The sequence below is a fragment of the Camelus ferus genome, chromosome 4 (genome assembly GCF_009834535.1).
Source record: "Camelus ferus isolate YT-003-E chromosome 4, BCGSAC_Cfer_1.0, whole genome shotgun sequence".
Taxonomy (NCBI): Eukaryota; Metazoa; Chordata; class Mammalia; order Artiodactyla; family Camelidae; genus Camelus; species Camelus ferus.
In genome coordinates, this window is record NC_045699.1 from 64,545,858 (window position 1) to 64,561,781 (window position 15,924).

The window sequence follows — 15,924 nt, forward strand, 5'->3', positions numbered from 1 at the left end:
TAATATCCTATCCTGAAAATGTAACATTATTTTCTTGACTAATGCCTCTTAATGAGCATTTCTTTTTTCCTCTTCATTTTTTCTTGTTATTCAGAGCACTATAGATACATGTATAAAGGATGTAAACAGAGATTTACCATTATTAACCAAGATTGAAAAGTTATGAATTCCCAGTGTTGATGAGAGAGTCATAAAGAAGGCATGTGCCACTTTTGCAAACCAATCTGACAGTACATTTCATAAGCTTTTGAAGTGCATACTGCTGTCACTTAACTAATGCCACTTCAAGGAGTCCACCCAAGAAAAGAATTCTCAATACAGAAGAAAAAAATTCTAAATAGTGATTTAAAATTTTTTGTTTAATTGATGGATTACCTTAAGGTATCTTGGAAGTTTGTAATAGAAGTAATTACTTTTACAGTCATCATGTGAGCAAATACATTTTCAGTTTTTAAATTTGCTTGTCCTTTCTCTCTCTGTAGATAAAGTGCTGTTTATGACCACAGCTGTTGATCTGGTAATAACAGAAGTACAGGAGCCTGTTCGCTTTCTCTTGGAGACAAAAGTCCGTGTTTGTTCACCTAATGAAAGATTATTCTGGCCCTTCAGCAAACGTAGTACTACTGAAAATTTCTTTTTGAAACTAAAACAGGTACTGTATTTTTTTTAATAAATATAAAAGGGGAATAGGAGAAATTACTTCTGTGGCTGATTTATCATTAACCCAAGCTATCAATTTATCACTAACCCAAGCTTTAAACAGTCCACATGTATATGTTAAACATATTAAGAGAAATTGTCTTTTATTTTTACCCACATATGGTGTCATTGTTTTTGCTCTTCATTTCTTCCTGAAGAACCAGGTTTTTGTCTGGTATCATTTTTAACCCAGAGAACTTCTTTTAGAATTTCTTTTAGTGCAGATCTACTAAAGACATAACTCTTAGATATCTTTATCTGAAAATGTCTTTATTTCACTTTTATTCCTATAGGATATTTCACTCGATATAGGATTCTGGGTTGACGGTTTTTTACTTTTAGCACTTCAAGGTGTCATTCCACAGTCTTCTGGTTTTCATTCTTTTTGGTGAGAAGTTGGAATGCATTTATATTGTTCCTCGGTGTAATGAATCATTTCCTCTGGCTGCCTTTGAGGCTGTTTTTTTATCTTTGATTTTCAGACCTTTAACTATTATATGCTTACATGTGTTTTTGTTTTTGTTTTTTTCTTTTTGGGATTTGCTGGGCTTCATGAATTTTTAAATTTATGTTTTTATTTCTTTTATCCTTTTTGGGGAAATTCTGACCCGTTATTATCTCTCTCAACTTTTTTCCCTGCCCCATCTCTCTTCTTTCTCCTAAGAGATTCCAGTTATATGTATTTCAGACCTTTTGATACTGTCTTACAGATCTCTGAGGCTCTGTTTATTTTTTCAAATATTTTTTGTTTTTTTTTTCAGATAGAATACTCTCTATTGATGTATCTTAAAATTCACTTCACTCTTTTGTCATCTTCAGTCTGTTGTTAACTCCATTCAATAAATTTTTTTAAAATTTCAGATCTTGTATTTTTTTTTTCCTATAATGTCCATTTGGTTCTTTTTTTTTTTAATAGTTTGTTTCTTATGAGATTGCCTCTTTAACCTTTTATTTTAAGCAGACCTTTTATATTCTTGAGCATTATTGCAATATTGCCACTTTTAAAATCCTTAACTGCTAAATCTGATGTCTGGTGAGTCACATTTTCATGTTTCTTGGTCTAGTAATATGGGATTATATATTAGGCATTTTTAATGATAGATTCCAGAGACTCTGTTACAGTCTTCTGAGTAAGTTAAAAAAAAAAAAAAGTCAGTTAATTTGGTCAAAGTCAAACTCCATACTCTGTCTTTCCTGTGGTGGGCAGAAAATGAAATTTCTGTTTCGTTCTTTTAGCTTCTTTTGGCCCCATTGCCCCACTACTTTCTGCTCCTTTCTTTGCTTTCCTTTGTATCAGAACTCCTTGACAGTGACCTAAATTTCTAAATCCAGTGGTCAGTCTGAGTCTTCACCTTATTTGACCTGTCAGCAACATTTGATGTAGGTGATTACTCCCTCCTCCTTAAATACCCTTCCTTTACTAAGCTTTCAGGACGTCTCGGATTTACCATGTCCAAAAATGTCTCATCCTCTACCCCTAAAATGTTCTACCTACCTGTTTTTACTAAATCAGTTTATAGGCATCTTCCCCTAATAGTTGCTTAGGCCAAGAATTATACTCTTTTATTTTTCACACCCCATATCCAGTCTATCAGGAAATTCTGTTTACTTTTAAAAACATACCTAGGGGGAGGTTATAGCTCAAGTGGTAGAGAACGTGCTTAGCATGCACAAGATCCTGGGTTCAATCCCTACTACTGCCTCTAAAAATAAATAAATAATCATACCCTCCCCCCCGAAAAAAAAATTTTAGAATATGACCATTTCTTACCACCTAGGTTATGTTAACCTCAACTGAATCATTGTTTTTAGCTGGATTATTGCACAAGCCTTTTCACTCATCTCCCTATTTCTGTTTTGTCACTTTTTGATATATCCTCATTACAGCAGCCTAATGTCAGATCACATCATTTTTCTGCTCAAAATCCTTTAACCCTATTTTACTCCATAATATCCTAAGTCTTTATAGTGGGTTTGTAAGACACTATATGATCTGATGCCTATTACATCACAGACTAATTCCTCTCGTGCTGTTACTTCTTGCTAGCTTCCTCTGCTCTAAACGTGATCTTAGGGGCTTTGCTGTTATTCTGCCTAGAATGCTCTTTCCCTGGATCCCACGTGCTATTATTCACCTCCTTCCAGTCCTCATCATCTTCAGGTTTTTGCTCAGATTTACTTCCTAGCAACTCATAACTACTCCATTTAACACTGCAGTTTGCCCAGTTATCCACTGATGCTGTTTCCCTCCACAATCATACATTTTTCTTTCTTTTTTTTTTTTTTCACAAGGGTATTAGCTTCCAGTATACCACAAAATATACTTCTTTTTATTTTATTTATTACTTATTTTCCATATTAGAAACCTCTACTAAGGCAGTATTCCTAATCTGACTCGTTCACTGATTTATCCCAAGTAACTAGCACATAATAGTTCTAAATAAATATTTTAAATTGATTTTCTTTGCATGTAACTTTGAAATTCCATTATATAAGATTATAATGTTGTATGTGGATTTACTTGAATATACTTTTCTATAGCAGTAAATATTTTAGTTCCAGTGTTTCCAAGTTAGCCCTTTTGGTTATAGTTAGAAAATGGTAGCAAGCAGACAGGATTAGAGATTTCTTTTCAGTGTCACATTAAGAGGTAAAAAGTAAACTTGGGTCTTAGGACTGTTCTTCCATCTCTTCCCTGTGGCAGGAACAAAGGATTAGAATAGGGTTATCTAGAACTTGGCTTTTGACTCAGAGTACAGAGATCTTACCGTTGACTGGCTTTATTATGACTTGGAGCAAATTCCTTCAACTCCCTGAGCCTTGATTTACTCAGCTATAAAATGACAGCAGTAGAATCTTTCTCATAGTGTTATTGTGACATTATGTGAGAAACTGTACAGCACATTTGGAGTAGTTCCTGGTATATAGTATGTTCTTCATACATTTTAGCTATTTTTATTAAGAGGGATGGTGGAACCTCAGTGAGACAGAGGAAAGGGGAAAAAACACTTAAATCTAAAGAATTTCTCCACAGGCTTGTCAGAGTGTGTTATCAAACATAAGGATCTGATGGTAGTTTTAATTTATCCTCTGATGAATGAAAGCAAGCTTTTTTTTTTTTTAATATATACAAGGGTGATTTTCCTTTCCTTTTCTGTGGGTTGTCTCCATCTTTTTTGCTCTTTGGTTTTGGCCTTTTCTTCTCAATTTTTAGAGGCTTTTTATGTATTTGAAGAGATCATAATAACCCTTTGAGATATAATTTGCAAATATTTCTCTTGGTTTGTCACTTGTCTTTTGACCTAAATTGTGGTGAGTGTTAGGGCTTTTTTACCACACAATTTCTTTTTATATACTTGAGTTTATCACATTTTTCCTTTAAAGCTTTTGGATTTGGGATCATAATTAGAAATGCTTTCCCTAGTCCCTGGTAATAAAGGACTTTATACATTTTCTTTTATTATTTATATGGTTTCATTTGACTACTTTTATTTAGATCATTGATTCATTAGTATTTTCTTCCAGATCGGTACTGATTTAATCTTTTCCGAATGGCCATTCTCTTGTCCCCAAAAGTGTCCCAACATCATTCACTGAAAAGCCTAACTTCTCCCCCAGTATTTAAGATGCCACCTTTATCATATGTCAGATTTTCGTAGATCTATTTCTGGTTTTTATATGTTTTTATATTCTTTTTCATGGGTCTTTATGTTATGTGTTCACTAATATCAGTGTTTTAATTATGTAGACTTTAAAATATATTTTTTTATCTGATAAGGCTTACTTACTCAACTGTTCTTTTGTGGGTTTTGCTAGATATTCTTAATTGTTCATTTTTCATATAAGCTTTATATTCAACCTGTGTAGCTCTGGAAGAAAATTATTGGTATTTTTATTGGGGAGAATTGACATCTTTATATCAATATAGAGTCATTTTTTTCCAAGAATATGTGATGTCTTTCCATTTATTCCCATCTACTTTTTGTATTTTAAGAGTGCTTTCTAAAAGCTTTTTATTATAGAAAATTCAAGTGCACACAGAAATAAAAAGAGTAGTATAATTCACCCCCATGTACTTTTACTCAGCTTCAACAATGAACATTTTTAATAGCTGGGGTTCTTGGCTTACAGGTGTGGTCTACTTCTTGACTTTATATTTATCTGACTCAAAAAGTAATAGTACTCTGATCACTGTTACTCACAGAGAGTTTCTAGGTGAACTACAGTGTTTATTATGTTTATATAGTTTTTGAGAAAAATTTTTTGAAGATAAAGAGCTATTGTTGATCTTTGAACTGTTGCAGATAGCAGTTAACTAATGTTTCAGAGAGTAATTTATAACAAAACAAAAGAAGTAAATCCTGTTCCCTATCAAAGTATAATATTTGAAAGTTAAAAATCATAGTTACAAATTTAGAAATGAACATGTCAGAGGTTTTAATTTAATGCATTAAGTAGTGAGGGAACCAGTAAGATGGTGAAGCTCGTTCTAAGTATTTGAGGAATGCAAGTTTAAATAGTCCTTTCTTTACAAAAAAAAAAAAAAAAAAAAAAAAGGATGTTAGAACAAGAGTGCTAGTTAGAAACAAAACTGGTGGATATCTTATAGGTAACCTTTGGGTTGTCTTTTCTATTGGACAGAAATCATTTGCATATCCTCCAGATTAATATGTAACTTCACAGAGTCAGGGTCCTTAATTAATAGTAAGTAGTTAAGTTAAAATCATTTATTCATTTAGAAAATTAAACAGCCCTTGAGTGGACATGTTAATAAAAAAGTTGGTGAATCTGGATCTGTGCGTCAGATCTGGCGTGGTGCTTGTTTTTATAAAGGTTTTCTGGAACACAGCCACATTCACTTACTGTCTGTGACTGCTTTCGCACCACAGTGGCAGAGTAGCTGCAGCAGGGGCCCACATAGCCCAAGATACTTGCTTTTTGGCCCTTTACAGAAAAGTTTACTTACTACTGTATTAAATAGTGCCTTAGGATGATACTGAAAGGACATGTTGCCACTATCTTTGCCTTTCAGGATTGGGGTAATTTTTCTTAAGAACTCAAATGATCATTAAGATCATAAAATCAGCTCCGCCTGGTATTTCTGTACCTAATGAACCTCTTATTGCCCCCACCCCCCCCCCGCCTTCTATATTTTTACTTTATGCCTGTATGTCTTTCTCTTTGGTGTTACCACCTTCCTAGTTGTCTCTGTATCTTTTCCTACAGTTCTGCCTTTTCCTTCTGCTGTATATTTCACTTTTTTTCTCCTCCTGAAACTGGCTGCAATATGGAATGTTAATGTATTTAAATACTATTCTGGTAAAGTTTTATATTCCCTATTCTTAGTTTTTAATTTAGGTCAATTTAAACTATTATGTGTTTTCTTCGAAATAAACCTAAAATACAAAACAATTTGAGTTTCAAGTTTTTTATAGATTCTGTTAATCTCTTTTCTGTCACTTGCCTCTCCTCCCACCCCTTGTAGCTTTTAATTGAAGAAAAGTTCTCTGTACTGTTAAAATTAAGCTAAAGGATTTGTGGGCAGGGAGGTGGTTAAGAGAACTTTCTAGTCCTAAGCTTTATGTTTTAGAATACTTTCAAACATTTTCTTTGTGTATAGTTTTATATAGGAAATCTTGAATGACACTCTAAAGTAACTTGGAAGCTACAGAATGGTTAACTTTTTAGTTCACACTTACTAAATATTGGTAGTTGGATATTTGATGATACAATCTGAATACCAGAAATAAAATTGCAAAGCTAGAGTCCTGCTCAGTAAATATCTTATTTTCATAAGGGTTTTAAATCTAAGCATTTATTCTTCTATTTAGAAAAGGTTACATTTAGTTCAGATATTCAAAGTAGTATCTTTTTATTCTCATTCTGTATGAAATCAGAACTAGTACTCAGTTGAAAAATAAAGAATTTTATCACCTAATATATAATATTTTTTCATCTTCAAGATAAAGCAAAAGGAGAGAAAGAACAATAGTGACACTTTATACGAAGTTGTATGCTTGGAAAGTGAATCAGAAAGAGAGAGGAGGAAAACTACAGCCAGTCCCTCAGTCCGCCTGCCACAGTCTGGTTCTCAGAGCTCAATAATCCCTTCTCCTCCAGAAGATGATGAAGAGGAAGGTAACTCATAGGGAGAGCTTAATTCCTATTTTAGGGTGGTGGGCCATGCAGACCATTATAACTTTATTAGGGAATTGATAATGTGACAAAGTATTTTGAATTCTTTCAGTAAATATGCAAAGGACTATGGTAAATTAAAAATGGTTAATGTAGAACTTTCTTTAAGATAATTGTAATCAAGTTATAAAAAGTAAGATTTATAATTAGTGCTTTTATTTTTAAAGAATCATTCTATGCCAGCTTAGTGTATTAAAACAGCACCTTTTTAGATCAAATTGACATAGTTTCTACCTAAATAAATATTCCCACCTCAACTGATGTATACATTACTGGATTTCTACACTGATACACATTAGGAATCAGCCAGTTCTTTTTTCTTCTCTTATTTTTCATGGTTATATCTGAACTAATTTGTCAGTCTGTCAATCTCTGTGAAAAGATACTGTATGTAAGTGAGAAATGGAGTGAAAGAGCACAGGAAAAGTGAAAGTTTGGGAGACATTTTCCAAATTATTGTTTTGTACCAGAGCTTTATTTTTAAGGTAAGAAACAAGCTGATTATGAGAGAAGGTCATATGAGGCATGTGCCTCTGTGAGGCTCACAGGCAGTGTTCTGGACATTCGTAGAGGAGAATTCATGTATCATTGTGGGCTATGTAGTGGGGCATCATGAATAGTTTTTAGCTAGCACTTTTAAAGTGCAAGGAGAATTCAGGGATAAATGGTTTGGGCATTTCTGGCTAAGAAATTACATTAACACAGGTATGAGGGTGGCAGGAATGTTTGATTGGGTTAAAAGAAATACATATCCAGGATTATATGTACTTTTTTCAAGTTTAGAGCAAAGTCTGACTTTCCAATTCTTATTGTTCCCTGTAACTTTTCCTTTTGTGACTGGTCAACTTAGGATCATTTATTAGTAACATCAGTGGCCACCAATTACTAGATGCTTAATATGTGGTAGATAGATACTTTATTTGTAAAGTAAAATAATACTTTGTTCGTATAATCCTCACAAATATCCTGAAAAATAGGACTTATTATTATCCTTCTTTTGAACGTAAGGAAGTGGAAATCTCAGAAAAGTGAATTTACTCAGGGTCATAACAGCTAGAAATTGGCAGGGATGATTTTAATCCAGGTCTGTGAGTTAAGAGTCTGAACTCTATCCTGTCATCATCTCTGGGCATTTGGTTCACAGAAAGCATTCTGAGGTGCAAAGAAAGCACATGTATTGTTTTTGAGAAGTCAGAGATACAATGTAGAGTCTCCCTGCAGAGCCAATTTAAGTCATGTTTTCAGGCTGAAAAAGGTGAAATTGTTCCCATTGTTTGAGATTTGTCTACTGTATAGCTGGTAGTCTGGAGACTTGCAGTTTCCCTTCTAGGTCAGCACTGCTTAAGATGGCAGAGCAGATAAAAGTTTATAAAATTCTCTTCCTCTCAAACTCAGCAACGTAAAAAACACCAAAAATTCAACAAGACGCTCTTATTTATTATGAAACCCTAATCTCCATACTATAGATGTTAAAGGATATCTACTAGTTACAAAGAAATTTGGGCCCATCTAATGGATAATATCCAGACTGAGACGTAGTTCTAATCTATAGCAGGCATACATTTTTCAGTATAATTGAAGGTGTTCAAAGGGCTTCAACTGACAACTCTTAACTAGGGAAAGATAAGGACTAATGGCAGTAAGCAGTCCATGGGACAATCAGGGAACACTAGAACACAAGCTCTCTGTAAAGGAAGAGAATGTGTCCTTTTTTCCCCCACATTTTCTTCCTGGTGTATAACTCAATTCCTGATACATAATGGGTGCTCAGTAAATGTTTGCAGGATGAGTAACCCTCCTGGGATCCATTTCCACAGTGAAAAGCCAATGACAGGAGAACCGGAAATGAAGAAGACTACAGACATGGCATCTTTCAGTTCTCTCTAGCCCAGCATACAAACCAGAGAATTTGGTCCTGTTGTGATGTTTGCTCCCTGGAAAGAAATGGCAGTAATCCTCTAGAGAGGCTCCTTACCACAGGACATACGTACTTACAGGGCAGGAAACCAGGAGTTATAAAGGGGAGGTGTTCAGAAACAGCATTCTAAACACATTTAAACAGTAAAAGAGAATTTTGTAAGGTAGGTCTTCCTAATCTCCTTGAAGGAACTGTCATCTCTTGTAAATTTTAATACATTTTTTGTAGCTTTTGTCTCCCAAAGAGTTGTATTATATTGATATTTTAAGGAGTAGAGAATTACTCAAGGCATTTAGAAAGTAGGGTCAATTCTGGCAAAATAGTGAAACAGGGGAAGTTTATCTTAGTGTCCTCAAGATTTTCTCCCTTCTTTTTCCATTTGCAGATGACTCTTTGATATTCAGTCTGTCCTCTTCCCTGTCTCACTATCAAAATTGGTGATAATATTTAAGACATTAAAATGTAAAGAAGTTTAGTAATAAGTATACTGGATTTCTGAACCTTTAAAATTTGTGCTTTCAGGTGTACTATCTAAAAGGGTGCAAATTCATGATGTAATCATCAGCAGTTAAAGATCCAAACTTTTTCAGGCAGGTTAAGCCCAAAAATCTAGAAACAGCATTGTTTGAGGACACATGGAGACAAGTACTGTTGCACCCAGTTAGTGCAAATGTAAACTGGTAAACTGTTCGGAAGGCAGTTTGTCAGTAAGCTTCAAAATCCTTAAAGGCATACATCTTTAACCCAGGAAGTTCACTTCTGGGCATATAGTCAATAAAGGTGATGAGCTATATTCATCCTGATACTGTTTGTAGCTAAAAGTTGAAAACTTTCCAAATGTCCAACAAAAGAAGATTGATTAAATAGATCTAAGTTCACATACGCCCCCACTTTCATTACACTTCAATTTTCTCTCACACACCTTTATCATTGTCATTTTCTTCACTGTCTTCATGTCTTACAGTCTTTAGATTCTTTTTTGAATTGACATTTCCTAATTACTTGAACTCAGTTTGAAATGATTCATTTTGGTCCTTTTTAATATTTTTGTGCTTTCTATTATAAAGTAATCTATGCCATTGTAGAAAATTTAGAATTTCAAAAAAACATGAAGGAGGAAAGGAATAATCATAACTCCATCATTCAGAGTCAGTAATTGTTAATGTCTTGCCGTAGTTCATTCCAGACTGTTTTCTATTTTTTAATATAGATTAGATTATGATGAAGATTTAGCTCTTGATATTTTTATTTTATGTGGTATTTTACCAGATCATTATGTAAACAAATGTCAACATGCATTTACATTGTAAACATGTATCATAATTTATTCAGATATTCTCTACTTTCCTATTTTGGTTTCCTACATGGTTTGTAATTTTATTAACTGTTATACAAAAGACTGCTGTATATTTTCATGCATAAAGCTATTTGCTTTGGAGTAGGTGAGAGAACATACCACATTTTGAGTTCTCTCATTTTATAATTAAATGGCTCTTTTCTGCCATTGACATAATATGGACCTATATGGAAAGCAAAAGAGAATTAAAAAGATTACAACAACATTCCACCTAGGACCGTTTTTTATTTTCTTTGTATTTATACCTGTATACTAAAAGAGAAATTATGACACTGTGCTCCCAATAAAATCTTTCCAGTTTGACTGTTAGGTTTCCATGTCATTCTTCTGGCTAGCATAGCCACCTCTGTTACCCTTTTTTGTGTGTTCTGTTTATTAAAGATAATGATGAACCTCTCTTGAGTGGATCTGGTGATGTATCCAAAGAATGTGCAGAAAAAATTCTTGAAACGTGGGGAGAACTGCTGTCTAAATGGTAAGTTGTAATAAAATAGTTCTCCTTTTCATCTGCTATTCTTATTTTATGGATATGGAATTTTACCTAACTACAGTATTCAGTTTTGGAGCCAATTTTATGAGTAATCTAAGTATGAGGTTCATGTTCTAGAATCTCTCTGTTTTTAGAGATTTATAAGGGTAATAGTAAAGATCTGAAATCAACTTTCAAAATATCAGAAACCTAATAAATTCTCATTGCTACAGAAAATATTTATTCAAACATGGAATCCATGGAGAGAATAAATAAAGAAAGAGGTCCTTTATATTGAAGCCATTATGAACCACTGCCTGTTTAAGATAATGCACAATAGTTAAGACATTACACAAAATCAGGGACGTTCAGAAGATGCTCACATAATACATAGAACCATGATAGAGACTCCAGGTGGGATTTTCCTTATCTCTATTATGTGCCTAAAGTGTCAGAGCAAAGTGTTACAAACATGATATATATTAATTGCTCTACTGGTAACTTTTCCTACTTAACACTTGTAAAATTCAGGAATTTCTCATTAGCTCAAGAGACAGTTTGACAACAGTGTTAAGCAATATCCTGTAGACTGTCTAAAAAGAATACACTACTTTCAGGTATTTATTAATGAAATCAGAGACACTGTGGTATCTAGTTGGTGAGGCATTGATGCAGTTTCCTTTTTCCACTGTGTAGGATGCCAGTATATGCTGAAAAGAGCTGAACTTGAAAATGATCTGAGCAGTTCTCTCTTTCTGACTTTCTGGTTTTTAGGGTTGTCATATAAGTTCCCTGTGGGCCTGTTACTTTGGAGTCAGATTTTTCTCTGGAGTTTCAACTGTTGAAGCCTTTTACTCTATTCTTAGTAAAACTGTGTCTCAGCATTAAAAAACAAAAAACAAACAAAAAACTTCATGCCCTTAAGGGATAGGACTACAAATGGGCATCATCTGCTTCTAGCACTCTAACAGTGCTTTACACTTTTGGTAAAACACTCTCCACACTGGGAAATGTCAAATGTGTACAGGAAGGGAATGCAAACCAAGCGTGGTTTGTCTTCATACAAGTGGTTTTAATAAATGAACTCTGCAAAAGTCCCCCAGGGGAATAGTTCTCATTTATTTTTGATACTTCTTTAGCAATCAGGAGACAAACCTGCTGATGCTCTCATCATAATATATTTTCAGTTTAGTGAATTTAGAGTGTTTGGACTGCTGCTGGCATGAATTTCATCTGTATAAAAAGGTTTCTGATTAAAATAGAAATGTAATTGAGTCTTGACATGGTTACATAATATATTTAAAATCATTTAGATATAGCATTTACACTCTAGAGTTTATGCGATGAACTCAGTAGCGTTAAAGACAATTGCTTGGAATTTGTTTTGTTATCAAGCTTTGTTTATTCATTTTGTTAATTTAATTGTTAATTGTTCATTTAATTAAATTACATCCTTCTCTTACTCCCTCAAATATATTAACTATTTCCATCTGTCTCAACTGTCTTCAGGGTGTTTAAAACTGTTTTTGCTAGTTTCAGTCATGTCTTCAGAAATAATAGTAGTTTCCCTTCTCCAATTTATTTCATCATAATTTTTTCATAATTATTATATGTGTTCTATAGATAGGAAGCATCACAATATTATGACGTTTTTAGAGCCTGGAGGACCTGACTTCAGATCCTACCTCCTACTTTCAAGCAGTCGATTTTGAGCAAGTCATTTAACTCTTCTGAGTTTATTTCTTCATTTGCAAAGTACAAGTCTGTAGAACCACCATTCAGGATTATTCTAGATTGAAAAAAAGAAGGTGTTGTAATAGTAGTAATCATATTATGAAGTAATGAATTTACCATATACCCAGCACTAAGTTATGTGCTCTATTTCAACTATAACACATTCATAAACTAGTATCCATTTTTATAGATGAGGAAACAGGCTTAGAGATTGTCAACAATTCTGGTTAGTAAATGGCAGACCCAGAATTTGTTTAACACAGTCAAGTCTGATCCCAAAGCTGGTTTATTTAACTCTACATTGGATTTTAGTGGTAGTATTGGTAATAAATAGTACTTTTGAGCTCTTACTTTCAAGGTTCATTTTAATGTGACTTTTACTGGGTAAGAGAACTAATGTCAGTAATAAAGTAGTATACTGAGTTAGGTAAAGTTACTATCATCAGTGACAAAATTATTCTGAAAATAAGTTTACCAATATAAATCAAGCTAGGGTTAGCAAATAAACCTAGGGTTAGGATTTTTTTGTTTGGTTTGGTTTGATTTGGTAAAGAGTCACATGTAAATATTTCAGGCCTTGTGGCCAATACTCTCTGTTGTAACAGCTCAATTGTGCTGTTGTAGTGGGAAAGCAGCCATAGACAATACATAAGAGATAAAAATGGCTGTATTTCAATAAAAGTTAACTTACAGAAACAGGTGGTGGGCCAGATTTGGCCCATAGGCCATAGTGTACCCAATCCTTGAATTTATTAATAGAGCTACTCTTGTTCTTTCTGCTTCTAAGTCTTCAACTTTATATATATATATATATATATATATATATATATATTTTTTTTTTTTTTTTTTTTTTTTTTTTTTTTTTTGCCTAAGCAAGGATAAAACTATACTCAGTTGTCTATGGCTGCTGTATTAGGGTCCTAACATCACAGAATTAACTATTTTAAAATGTATTATGCATCATTCTGCTAGAATTTTGGGAGAATTTTGATAAAAGTCTCAGACCTTTATATTTTGATAGTGGTTATTTTGTATTAGTAACTTCTGTTCAAATCTGATAGTCACGGGATCTTCTCCATGTAAGGATCCTGCTTTATTGAGTAAGTAATGGTGGCTTTCAAATCACAAAGCAGCTGTGACAGATTGATTGGTCTTAGAATTTGAGGACTATCTCAGTCTTTTAATCAACTTCCTTGAACTTCTTTCTCCATCTGTAAAAGTGAAGATACTACCACATACCTCAGATGGATGTTGTGAGGATCAAATGAGATTATGCAAAAGCACTTTGTAAATTAATGCCAACATTTCAGTATGTTTTATTTCCCCCATTTTGTAGATGAGATAAATGAAGCTCAGACACTTTAATAACTTGTTATGAGATTATAATTGTACAATAAAAACTTTCTTGTCCACCATAGTTATTCAGAAAAGTTACTTGAAGCAAGGTTTCATAAAAACTGCTGAAAGCATTTATCTTTATATTTATTTTAACTTAGAATAAATGTTTATTTAAACTTAAAATATAAAAATACACAGTTCTCTTGTCAATTTTGATGCAGGGCCAAGCTCTTATCTTTGGCAATGTGTCCACTGATTGGAATTTGGGGGTTTTGCTTTGTTTTTCTTACACAAACCACAACCATGAAGCTATGGTTTCCAGTTTTGCATTTTATCAAAAAAAAAAAAAAGGCAATAATTTAAAGATACTTAAGCAGTCTGCAGAATTGTTTCCTTCACCCAGTCTTTTACAGTTATATATTGGCCACATCTAGTTCAAAAGCTTTTTTTCCCTTATTAATATGTTACCTTTATTAAGTCTTTGTATATCATTTAGTTTAGCTTTCATAAAAATAATACTCTTTTAGAGAATACGTCTGTTATAAACTTGTGGATTATGGCTTAATCTTTAGGCATCTCAACTTGAGTGTGAGGCCAAAGCAGTTGTCATCCTTAGTAAGAAGTGGTGTTCCTGAAGCTCTTCGAGGAGAAGTCTGGCAGCTACTAGCAGGTTGTCACAACAATGACCACCTGGTAGAAAAATACCGAATTCTCATCACAAAGGTAAGGGGATGATAATTCAGCCACAGCATTAGTCCTTGTAGAAATTTTTTATGCCAAGATTATTGTAACTATTTGATTTCCAAGAATTTTATCCAATTCCTTTATCTAACATAACACTAGAACTTTCATACTTCTAGCCCAACGTTATTTTTAGTGTTGGCACAAATGAGAAGGCATAGGTTTTCTTCTTTCCTTTTCACTTCCCAGGCAGAAGATGTCCTCTACCCATTGTGTATCTGAATACTTTTTGACCATAATTTCATTTTTAGTTAGATCAGTTTTTCTATGCCATATGTAAAAAACTTTCTGTTGTTTATTTAGTCCTTTTCACACTTCACAGAAATGTTGTTTTCCTAGGGAAGGCCTATTTTTTTTTACAATTGGAAGAACATGGTTCTTATTATCTTAAAGTATATCTCCTTTGAGCTCATTCCTCTAAAGTGAAAAATTCTCATTTTTTATAGTGTCCCCTTTTCAAATTCATGAATTCCTCAAAGTTTTGCAAGCGAAGCAACAAAAACTATTCCTTATACAAGTATACAAGAGTTTAAACTAATTTTCTGCAAGGTCATGGAGTGCTTTGTGCCTTTGCACCCATGTTATTGGTTTTCAGTTTTATTTTTTCTAAAATTCTTCAAGTGTCTATCTTTAGGAAGCAGTTTCTCCAGTGGTGTGCAAATCCCAAACCTGAGTTATGAATAAATGCTTGGAACTCTCAATAATATATGAGAATTTTTCAATGTGAGAAAAGGTGAAACTTTAAAAAAAATATATTAAAACCTTAACAGGAAATGAATAATATCTCTATAAAGTGGGGGGAGGGGAAGCCTTATAAGTAAGAACAGCATTTGAACATGAAATTTGATCTTTCCTCATCTGAAAATGACTTTAATTTGTTCAAAATATTAGTGTTTCTATTCATCATCTTATGTCCAGATAGATGTTTTTTCTCTCCAGAACAAGTATTCTGATTCCCTCCATTACATTGCTGTAATTGTTTAACCAGCATTTATTGAGTGCCTATTGCAACCACAGTGCTAGAGCTAGGAGGTCAAACATGAAAGCAATTAACTCATATAATAGACATTTGTCTTGTGATAGTCTGGAAGAGTGCAGTAGGAACCATCAAAAGTAATGATTAATATCGCCTGGGAGTGTAGGAGAGCCTTTATGAGGAATATGATGTTTAATGTGGGTCCCAGAAAAGACACCCCCCACCCCAGATACGGAAGAACAGCAGAGCCTTGTACTCGTAGTATCAACGTATGCAAATATGTGTAGCTTGCAAAGTATGCCTGGTTGGTTTTTTTTCCTTTTGTTGGCAAATCCTGTTTTGGGTATGTAATTTTAACTGTCTTTCTAGTTTTTCTTTTGAAGTCCTTTGAAATGTTTGGCCAAAAATTATTTCTCACATATTTTTGGTGTGCCTACTCATACAGGTAATTTAACATGTGAGGTATTTTATTCTGTTTTCCTGACTTCTGTTTCTTA

At 33.5% G+C, this 15,924-nt stretch overlaps 1 protein-coding gene across 4 annotated transcripts in view; it reads left to right on the forward strand.

Annotated features, from left to right (window-relative positions):
• Positions 1-15,924, forward strand: part of RABGAP1 (RAB GTPase activating protein 1) — a 134,616-nt gene that overhangs the window by 47,056 nt on the left and 71,636 nt on the right. For all 4 annotated transcript variants that reach the window (XM_032478374.1, XM_032478372.1, XM_032478375.1 and 1 more), the window contains 4 exons: positions 483-652; positions 6,663-6,837; positions 10,551-10,644; positions 14,283-14,433. In XM_032478374.1, coding sequence (XP_032334265.1) covers positions 483-652; positions 6,663-6,837; positions 10,551-10,644; positions 14,283-14,433 — 590 coding nt within the window. The remainder of the gene's footprint in view (positions 1-482; positions 653-6,662; positions 6,838-10,550; positions 10,645-14,282; positions 14,434-15,924) is intronic.